At 47.4% G+C, this 11,088-nt stretch overlaps 1 protein-coding gene across 3 annotated transcripts in view; it reads left to right on the forward strand.

Annotated features, from left to right (window-relative positions):
* qkia (QKI, KH domain containing, RNA binding a) overlaps window positions 1–11,088 on the forward strand; it is a 101,079-nt gene that overhangs the window by 23,147 nt on the left and 66,844 nt on the right. For all 3 annotated transcript variants that reach the window (XM_076299776.1, XM_076299778.1, XM_076299777.1), the window contains exon 2: window positions 2,393–2,535. In XM_076299776.1, the coding sequence (XP_076155891.1) occupies window positions 2,393–2,535 (143 nt within the window). The remainder of the gene's footprint in view (window positions 1–2,392; window positions 2,536–11,088) is intronic.

The following is an 11,088-nucleotide window of genomic DNA, read 5'->3' on the forward strand; positions in this document are numbered from 1 at the left end:
TGAGTGACCATGATGAGTGTTCAGTAGTGTTCATTAGTGGAACATTAACCAGCTTCAGCATCCTAAACACACTTCTCTTTTCCTCTCTTCCCTTCTCTTTCTCTTTCTGCCCTGAAGCTGCTGGCTTTCACTCTGCAGAGCATTTATATCAATAACTGCCTTATCCTCTGGAGGCCGTGTGTGTGTGTGTGTGTGTGTGTGTGTGTGTGTGTGTCAGTGTCAGAGCAGAGGAGTGCTGAGTCAGGAGTTTAATGTCCTCTGTCAGATCAAGTGAAGGGTGTTTCACCTCCATGTTGACCTCTATATATACACACACACACACACACACACACACACACACACACACACACACACACACACACACACACACACACGCTAACTCACTCACTCACTGTGCCCTTGGCTCTCCAGAAAATCCCCTGCCCTGTGCAGTTAATGTTCCCATTCATTGTGTGTGTGTTAGTGAGAGAGTGCACTGTGCAGCTCTGCACTGTCCTTCTGTAGGCCTCATTCTGTGTTGGTCGCTATTTTGTCACAGTAATTAATTTGGCCTCTCCCTCTTTTTTTCGCTGTTTTTCCCCCCCAGTAGCTGCCTTTATCGCCCCCCTCCCTCCATCTTCTATTACTGTCTTTTTAATTCCAAAATGTGGCATTCATCAGCACAGACGGAGACAAACGATTTCATCTGTAGGGTGCAGACTGAGTCAGGGGAATTGGGGAGGTGGTGGGGTGGGAGTAATTTCAGGTGAGCTGTCCATGAGAGAGAAAAGGAGAGGAGATGGGGGGGGGGGCAGTAATAGCGCAGAATGGAATAAGAGGCTGTCAAATGCTGAGGGCTCGGGCCGGCCTCCTTATGCTAATATGACATTTTCCAGCTCACGCTGCGGAGGTGGGGGAAGAAGGGAGGGGGAAGGAGACGGGGAAAGAGAGGAAACAGAGAAGGTGTGAAGAAAATAAACATGGAAGAAGGGAAGAGCACTACTGCTATATGTAGCCTTGCTGTCCAGATATCCTCCTGTTACAGACTGGGCTGCTCAGAAAATACACGCTCGCTGCCTCACACAGCAGACTGAAGAATAATATTTTGGCTGATGCTGATCTTCCCTGTGCATAGGGGAGTTGTGCTATGCTAGACTAAGCTTAGCTTTGCTATCCTTTGCCGTCCCCTCATGTTTTGTGCCTGTATTTCAGGACCGGTGCTACCCTCACGCTTTCCTGACCAGATGGCTCAGCTCACCCAGTTTCTATGTCAGTAACGTGTGTGTGCGTGAGTGTGCAGTCATGAGTGAGTGAGATGAATTGATTGACCACTTTGTGAGTCAGTGTCCACTGACCACTATTGCTTACCATTGGTGCTTGTGAAATACACACACACCCAGCTCTACTCCTCCACCTGGCTCCGGCCCCATGCTGTATTTTGGAGGTGTTTTTGGGGTCACCCCTGTCTGTCCGTCCCACAACTCAACCACAAGACCCACCCCCCACCCTCCCCGCCAGGGTCACGGTTGATGTGTAAGGCGCAGGGGAGAGGGTTTAAATATCACTGCCAGCTGCTGCCTGGGGCCCCTGGACCATGGATAGAGTTCCCCCAAACACATTCAGCAGACACACACTGGGTGGAGCACCACTCCTCTCACATGGGGGTGTGTGTTTTTCTGTGTCTGTCAGAGTGACCAGTGCTGTGTAAATAGTTCAAATGAAAAGTCAGATCCAGGTCCAAAAACATCCCTTCTGTGTGTGTGAGTGAGCGACAGAGACCAATAATTGCTCAAGACTACAGCCGCAACACCATCAGGCACAGGAAGTCCGCTCATTTGACCTCAGCTGTGTGTGTGCGCCTGTGTGTGCGTCTGCGTGTGTGCGTGTGTGTGTGTGCAGTCTTTAAATGGTGCTGTGTACCTAGCGTGAGTAGTCATGTTAGACATGTTTGCTACCCTCCAAACACATCTTACACTCCATGTTTGTTTCATCTCTCTCCTCTTGTGTGTGTGTGTGTGTGTGTGTGTGTGCGCTCCTTGACGCTAGAAAGTATGTGTGTGTGTGAGGAGCTGACAGGCTGATCAAAGATGTGGCGTAGCTTACCTCAAGACCTCATACACACACACACACACACCACACACACTAGCCCTATTTTCTTGCTAAAAGGGACTATTTATGTTAGTTGTACAGGAGCCGCCACACACACACACACACACACACACTCACACTCACGCACACACACACACACACATTGGTCCTAGCTCCTGGGTGATTCTGCTCCCTGACAGGCTCAGCTGTGATCAAAACCAGCAGCTGGTTTTTGGAGTTCCTCCATTCTCTCTTTAAAAATAAATACAAAAATATCTTCTTGACACTACCTCTAACCCTGTGTGTTTCTCTATTTGTTTGGCAGAGATCAACAGAGTGCGTAAGGACATGTATAATGACACCGTGAACGGGATGACTGATAAGCACCCGCTGGAGCTGCCTGACCCCATGGGCCCCATCGTCCACCTACAGGAGAAACTCTTTGTGCCCGTCAAAGAATACCCCGATGTGAGTGCCCAAGGACACACTCATTCAAATACACACACACTCAAGACTCAACAGTCTCAAATCCTTGTCCTCACATACATAAACACTTACCGACATGAGCAATTAAGCAGAACATGTACAAACCCAAGTGGGTCATTACAAACCAATATAACATATAGACACACACTAAGGACGCACATAGATGGACAATGAGCCACGTGCTATATTGGTCTTTTTGCTTCATTTAACACCAGTTCCTCTTTGCAGTAGTCCATGTACAAAATGATATCAATGCTGCTGATTTGCGTGTGTGTCTGTACATACACATTACACAGCATTGAACCTGGCCATTGAGCACAATAGTACTGTAAACATGAAGTCCGCACTGGCCTGCATTGGCCTGGTTATAACTGTTTACAGCCTTCAGGTTGAGGCAGTGGGGGTGGAGTCGGTAATGGTGTTGACCCCCCCCCGCCCTTCTCTAAATACTAGGAAAAGCAGGTGCGTGTGATAGAGGCCTCAGGCAAAAAAAAAAAAATCAGATTTATTAAAAATCACTGGTCTAGCTGGTTGAGTAAAGGTTAAATAGAATAAAACATGGTCTCTCACTCATTCATGCAACACACTCATACAAACATTAATCGTCACTGACAGATGTACGCACACACAGACACACAGGTCATATTGGGTAGTGCTGGTAGAATGGTTGGCAAGCAGGCTAGTCGGATGTGTTTGGATGTGCACAGGGGAAAGATGGATGTAGACAACTGGGGTTGACTCTACACTCGACCCCCCCCACCCCACCCCACACACACACAGTCACTCTCTAAATGCACACGCGCACGCACACACACACACACACACACACTCTTCTGCAGGATTAGTCAGCGGACCAGGGCTGTGTGTGTGTCACCTCTTCGGTAACGTTGTCCCCGCTGCTCTTGGTGTGTGGGGTGGAAGGGCAGCCTGCCCGCTGACCAGTCGAGCATGAAATGCATTTTCTCCCTCAGAGCGCTGATAAAGGCCGGCCTGGGCCCTTCCCCCCCCAACCCCCCCCCCCCACCCCCAAAACCCCCGCCCCCACACACACACAAGCGCCTCAGTCTAAAAGTCATGTTAGATCCATGTGGCATATGAAAAACCCACGTCATGCCTCAGCATTCTGCTCTACCAGACAGTAATGTTTCACCCCTTACATGAGCAGGCGCACACACACACACACACACAACTTCTCCCAGCACCTTAGATGCACTTTTGCACCCCATAACCCTCTCCACTAATCAGATTGATGTCCTCTTGGCAGCCGAGTGTGTGTATCAGGAACGTCTGAACATGCTTATACATATCATATGCATACACACTGTCTGCATGTGTGTGCGCACACATACAGTATGCATGCCTCTGTGTTTGTGTCTCAAGGGTGACCTCTACAGTCAGTTTACTGGTGTAAAATAGCAACTCTATTTTGAAGTGCAATCTTGAATGGCTTCAAAAACAACTGCTGAGCAGCCAGAGCATTTCCATTTGTGTGTGTGTGTGTCCACTACCTCCCATTCCCTACTACACACACACACACACACACACGGCGAGTGTAATTGAATCTTGCTGTGACCTCTAAATTTCCCCCTGCTCTGGAATGCTGCAAGGCGGTCTGTTTGCCTGGGTTCCCTTGTGTGTGTGTGTGAGAGACTGAGATACACTGACGCACACCTCAGTCTTGTACTACACACACACACACACACACAGACACACACAGACACACACAGACAGGTGCCCCTTTGGGTTTCCTCCGGTGGTTTTGATGAGTCATCGTACCCTTTACCTGCACCCCTCCTCCTTTGCCCCATCGCCAAAAAACTAAATAGTTGCTGCCATTTCTGGTGCATTACTGAGAGAGAGAGAGAGAGAGAGAGAGAGAGAGAGAGAGAGGCAGCGTCAGCGTCTGTCTGGGTTGTGACGTTGTTGGGGGTGCAATGTAATATTCATTTGCTCTCTCTAATGGAGCTCTTCACGCTGCAAGGCTCTTGGTGACAAGGCCGGGCATACACAAACTCTGTTTGTTTGTGTTTTGTTTTTCCCCCCTGTGGTTGGGAAATGCTAACTGCAAAGATGCAGAGTGGAGCATCTCTGATTGGCCAGTCTGGTGGTGGGGATGGTGGTAGTGGTTTGAGGGTTGTTTGGGGGAGAGGTTGCAGGATGCTGATTGGCTCAAAGGCTGTAATCGACAGGGTTGGTATTCATGGATGTGACCGAATGACCAGAGCACCATGAAAGAGAACAAATGTAGCATGTTTGTGTGTGTGAGCGAGAGAGGAAGATGGGGACTTTGAGCGAGAGAGTAACAGAGTGTGATGGAAAAAGGGTGCATGATGAGCTCGGCCAGCTGAGCCTACTGTGAGGATGATACACACACACACACACACAAACACACGCACACACGCACGTGCCTGACCATGGCCATCATCTAGAGCATTTTAATTTATTACAGTGAAGTAGAGAAATGCCTTATTGTGATACAGACACACATTGAGGGGACATTGAGAGCTTGTGACTTGTTCGAAGGCAGACACAATGAAACAAACACATGCCCTCACACACTATTTTCTTATGCATGGTGATGGGGGTATCTGTTCATGATTCCAGTGTCCCAGCTGTTTGCTGCCATTGCCAAAGATTCTGTAATTACAATTATTAGTCAAGGGAATGTATTTCTCTTCATCTGCTCGCTCTCTCGCCTTCACTCCATGCATCCGTCTCTCCCCCTCACTCCATCCATCCGTCTCTCCCCTCATCTCCCTCTCTCTCTCCCCCTCACTCCATCCATCCGTCTCTCCCCTCATCTCCCCCTCTCTCGTCCTTCCGGATGGTTTCTCAGATTTTTCCTGACACGTGTTCAGGCAGGATGCAGATGATGTTGGCAGTGTGCTGTAGCTGCCTCCTGAGATGATTCTCCACACACACACACACACGCACACAGAGCGGTGTGTTGGGTTGGACATGAGAATTATTAAAAGTTACACACAAGATTCTGTGTGCTGGTCTACCCAAACACTTCCAGTCTATCTGGACACACATGCACACACACAGTCGGCACCAAACTGACAGTGGGCCTTATCTGTTGCTCTGCTACTCGCTGTATATTTGATTGCTTCCTATGACTTTACTTCTCCTATGATCTCCCTCTACTGTTGCATGACCCCCCCCCCCCCCCATCTTGCATCCTCTCTCTTCACTCAGTCGCCCACTCTCATCCCTCGCTCTCATCTGGTTCTTTCTATCCATGTCTCTCTTTACCTCTGTTTCTCACCTTCTCTGTCAGCCATTTTCCTCCGTGAGTGCCGCCCCCCCCCCCCCCCATCTCTCCTCTGCGTAATTAGATTGTGCTGCTCCCTCGCTGCAGTGCAGCATGTCAATTTCACAAAAATAACTCGTCCTGCCAACGCGCCTCTGCTCTAATTCCCCGCCAGGAGCCACACAGGTTCACAGCTGCCTGTGTGTGTGCGTGTGTGAGTGAGGGGTCTCCAGTGTGCCGTGGCAGAGGTTGCAGCATCAGGAGAGCCAGCCAATCAGATAAATCCATCTCTAATTAGGCGCGGCCTGTCCTTGGAGAAGCAGGACGCCCGTTTAATGTGTCATTTCCTGCGACCTTGAGGCAACCCAATGCCTACCTGCACACTAGCGTGTAACACACACACACACACACCTGACTCACTCATTTTATATTTTCTATATTTTCTGCTATGTATCCCCTGTAGCTTTTAGAGTTTTTTTTTCTGCTCCCATTATGCTCTATGCTGAGGTGTTGAAACAGGATCCAGGGTTAAAGGTTGTGTTTAGGCAGCAGGCCTTCACAGCTGTGAAAAGCTCCACTTTAAAGGAGTTGTTTTTGTTTTTTACCACTCCCCTCCATCTTCTCCTCTTCCTCTTCTCTCCTCACGCTCTCCCTCTGCCCACTCTCTGATGATATTAATGAAGAAAACACGCCAGCGTGAGTGAGCTCCTGCTATAGCGCAGCACCGACTCATTGCTATAACCCTGCTGCAATAGTCAGGCCACATGGCCAAGCCGTAGTACAGGGGTCAGGGCAACACTCATTGTTTACCCGTCCACCTCTCATCAGTCTTCACACTCATGTGATTTGGGAGCGCCTCCTTAACCAAGCTGTGAATAAGAGTCAATTTTCATCGCTGCTTCGCTTCATTAATGATTTAACCAAACCTAGTAAGGCTGAGAACCTTAAGTCCTGTGATTTCTCTGATTTTGATTTTGGGCCGATTTGACTAGGTTAGGTGTCTCTTAAGGTGACTTTCTGAGTAATGTTGCTGAGCACCGTCATAACCAGTTCCATGTGTTCATGATGATAATTTGCCTACTGATGCTCCAGAACAAAATGTTGCTCAATATCAATGTGAATGTGCTAGAAGCACATACTCAGGAACATAGCCCAGCTACATTGCTCAAAATGTTGATGTGTGTATCAGCTTTAAAGTGAATAGGTGTAGTGGTGAGTGAAACCTCGGTCTGATCCACTATCTGTTTTTCCTAGATCTTTAATTTTTGAGCTTTGCTCAAGCACCAGTATGTTACTGCCAGAGGCACGAGGCAGAACATAGTCTGTCCCTGTATGCTGTGCTGGTGCTGGTGCTGAAGTGCTCGCAACTCTGACGAACCACAATCTTGTTCTGCAGGAAGTGCTCCCCTGGTAATGCTTTTTATGCTTGGTCCCCTGAAACGCTGAAACACAAGGCTAGCTCTCTGGGGAGAAAAGCCACTGCGCCAGACACCACTGTTTGCTGATGCTCACTAGATGTTGATTCATCTTGTTGTCTGCAGCGTTTATGAGGATGGAAGCGTGTGTGTGGGGTGGGGGGGCTCTCGCAGTCTTAATTTGCAGGTTATTACAGAGGCTTTTGAAGCGCAATGGCTCCAATCAAGCAGCACAAATGACTTCCAGATTTTTTTCCCCCTCCATTCTTGTGTTTGTCTTCTCCCCCATGACGATCAGTCTGATTCTGTCATATCGTGCTGGCAACTGTGGCATTTTTATGCTTTTCAGTAAGAAATGTCCCGTTTTTTTCTATTTTGCTCTGCTAGCTTTTTGTGTGTGTGTGTGTGTGTGTGTGTGTGTGTGTGTGTGTGTGCGCATATGGAGTTGTGTAGACACACACACAGAGGGGCAAACGGCTTGTCTTTCCCCAGCCGTGTGTTTTTAGCTTGGCTTAACAGGCTGTGAAATGTTCAGAGGCGCCTTGCCGAGAGAGAAGACCTGAGAGGAGGCTGCATCAGCTTGCTGTCAATCACACACACACATACACTCCCCTGTGTTGTCTTTGTGTGTGTCTATGGTGTGTGTGTGTGTGTGTCTATATGCATCTGACCAAGCAGGTGGGTAATTAAATGCCCAGTGTGGCATTCCAGCCGACGGTGGTGGACCGAGTGCTATGAGCCAGTGGGTGTGTGTGTTCTGTTTATGACTGTCTGTGTTTGAGAGGTGTTGACTGCATCCTGATGGTGATTAGTCCTGAGGAAAGGGAGGTGGAAGTGACTGATTGCATTTTCTGTGCCTCTCTTATCTTCCTCTGTCTATCACGGTCTCTTCTTTTGTTTACCCCTCCTCTCTCTCTCTTTTCTCTTTTCTTTCTCTTCTCCTACATCTTCTCAGCTAACTTTTCTTGGTTCTCTGCTTAATTAATAGCTGGATAGCTAATATAAAAAGAAATCACGATGGTCGGACTGTTTAGCTTCCCCACAGGTTTTATAAGTTTACAACTTTAAATGTAGGCTAACAGAGAGGCTTCTCCCCTGGGTCTTAGAAAATACATTTCATAAACCATTGGGACTGAAGGAGGAAACCCCAATGTTCGCGTTTGCCTAATGTTATCCTCGTGCACTAGTAGAAGCCATTAGACAAGCTGTAACATGCAAAAACCAAGCGTGTTCTAACGTTAGATTAGCCATCTTGCCATAAGTTCTTGCCATGAGTAATTTGGTGGCCTTGATTGACAGTGATAATAACTAACTTAGCAGAGAATGTGTTACAAGTTTGGTGTGGTTCATGAAGCTACCGACTGCACAAGCGCACACACACACACACACACACACACACACACACACACACAAAACTGCTTGAGTGGACTGTGCACAGAGGGGAGGAGCGCGTCGTGTGGGGCTTAAAAAGCCAGCAAAAGCCAGGGCTTAAAAAAGCAGCATGAATCAGTGCGCGTTATTTCCAAAAACCCTATTTGAATTTAATTGAATTGAGAGAGGACAGGGGAGTTTGCAGGGTGGGTAGGAAAGTTGGAGGAGTGGAGAGTGAGGGAAAGATGGATGAAAAGAAAAGGAAGGAGGGGAGGACTAAGGTGATTCTATATGCCTGGTCTCAGCCTACAGCGTAATTACTCTCCTCCCAAAGGACCTGTGTCATAGCTCATCTGATTGGATTCCTCCTTTTTCATGTCTCTCGGCCTCTCTCTCTCTCTGGGCTAAAGAGACAAGTTCCATCTCATCCAAGTCAGGCAGCCCCACTGAGGGAGGTGTGTGCTGGGTAGGGTTAAAGGAGGGATGAGGGACCTCTGGACTTTGGCCTAAAACTTGTAGTTGAAAGGGGTAATTTCGATCAGCCTCTTTTTGAGAAATAGCTGGAAGGAAATGATGACAAGTATGCTTACTGAAAATGATCAGTCAGGGTGTGTGTGTTCAGGGTGTGTCTGTCTGGGAGACTGGAAGAATGGAAAGAGGGTGTGAGGGAGAGAAAGGAGGTTTGTGTCTGTTTGTGAGGTTGAAGAGATGGGAAGAGAGAGCTATGGGCTAGATGCTCATGCGGTGTTATGGTAAGCCAGAGAAAGGGGAGTGTGTGTTTGTGTGTTTATGTATGTATGGGGTGATGTGTGTGGACGGAGGGAGGACTGGGCTGCTTTTGTGGTGGAAATCGGTCTCCGGTAGATTGATTCTTTGAAGGGAGCATTTCAGCTTCTTTAAAGTCCCGCCGTGCTTCAGACGCAGACCAGAGACGAGGATGGAACACGACACACACGTCACTCCTTATCAGCGCCTCTGTGATCACCACCACAAAGGATACACACACACACATACAGTAGCTTGCATTTACTTACTTGTTCGTGTCAATTTTATCAGACACACACACATACCTGCACTTTCACATATTACAATCTCACATCCCATTCGTGCATGCTTGGTAACCTTAAAGGCCCCTGACTTAACAGTGTCTCTGTCTCTTTCACACGCACGCACACAACACGGTCAGACACCTCAGGCATTCCTGTGATGCAGGCTTCTCAACTTGGGCTGCATTGAGATCTCTGCCGGAGTCCAGCGTTGGATCTGTTCAAAATGTAGAAGTTATTTCCTTTTGGAGTCAGGGCTCCATTAAGATATTACTGCTCAGAGACTGTGGAGTCTTTTGTTTACTATTGTTTACTATTTACTACTCTCTCTCTCTCTCTCTCTCCTTCCCCCCCCCTCCCCATTGCAGAGCTGATTAGTCTCTTATTTGGCGCGCTTAAGTGGCCCCCCTTAAGTAGACAGATTGGTTATGACTTGTATCTCTCTACTACAAAATCATTTCACACAGGATTTTATCGATTTATCGATTTGTGTGGGTGTGTGTGTGGAAGACGAGCGTTTTCTTGTCTGTCTCTTCTTTATACAAAGCAGTAAGCACAGGGGAGCACATTAAAGCGAACGAAAGTGAACATAGGATGAGGATGAAAGGTTGATTTCTAGTTTAGGTGACCAATGTTGCTCGACAAAATATGATGAGACCAAAAAATGAGACCAAATGTGTATCTGCTAGGGTGTTGCGGAGCTTGTTGCATACATCAAAACATTTGAAATGACGCAGACATTGTTGAATATACACTACCAGTCAAAAGTTTGGAGACACTTAGACATTTCCATTCCACTGCATTATAAACATAATACCAGCTGAGATCAGTTGCATTGTTTTTTTACTTAGGGCAGCAGTTTTGAGATTACATGGTGTGCTTACATAATTACAAAAGTTTTCTCCAATAGGCAGTTTACATGGACACTTCTATTCTATTCTACACCTCAATCGGAATGAAAATTCCTAATCTGATCAGAATTTTAATTGAATGAGGGCCCCGGCCGTGGCGCAACTGGCTGGGGCAACTGCACCGTACGCCGGTGACCCGGGTTCGATTCCCGCCCCGTGGTCCTTTCCGGATCCCACCCCGACTCCCTCTCCCATTCACTTCCTGTCATTCTACACTATCCTATCCGCAATAAAGGCATAAAAAAAAATAAATAAATAAATAAATAAATAAAAAAAGAATTTTAATTGAATGAAAGAGGTGATGTAGTCTGTTCCTGTTCCGATTGAACAGCATGTACACGGTCCTTCGAATTGACTGCTGCGTCTTCTCAATGAAAAGTAGGCAACGACGGCTATTCTGATCAAAGATTCTAAAGCGCTTGAGAGCACCTGATTGGAATAAAACACAAGCCATCTAAACTGACGGCACGTTTTTTTCAATCGAAATAGATTAATCGGAATGACAAAAAAGCTGTCCAGAAAACTGATGTTTTCTCAGT

This window comes from Alosa pseudoharengus, unplaced genomic scaffold (assembly GCF_046254945.1).
Source record: "Alosa pseudoharengus isolate Yale_2024_CS ecotype anadromous, Long Island Sound unplaced genomic scaffold, YU_APseudo_1.1 YU_APseudo_1.1_scf_22, whole genome shotgun sequence".
NCBI classification, from domain to species: domain Eukaryota; kingdom Metazoa; phylum Chordata; class Actinopteri; order Clupeiformes; family Clupeidae; genus Alosa; species Alosa pseudoharengus.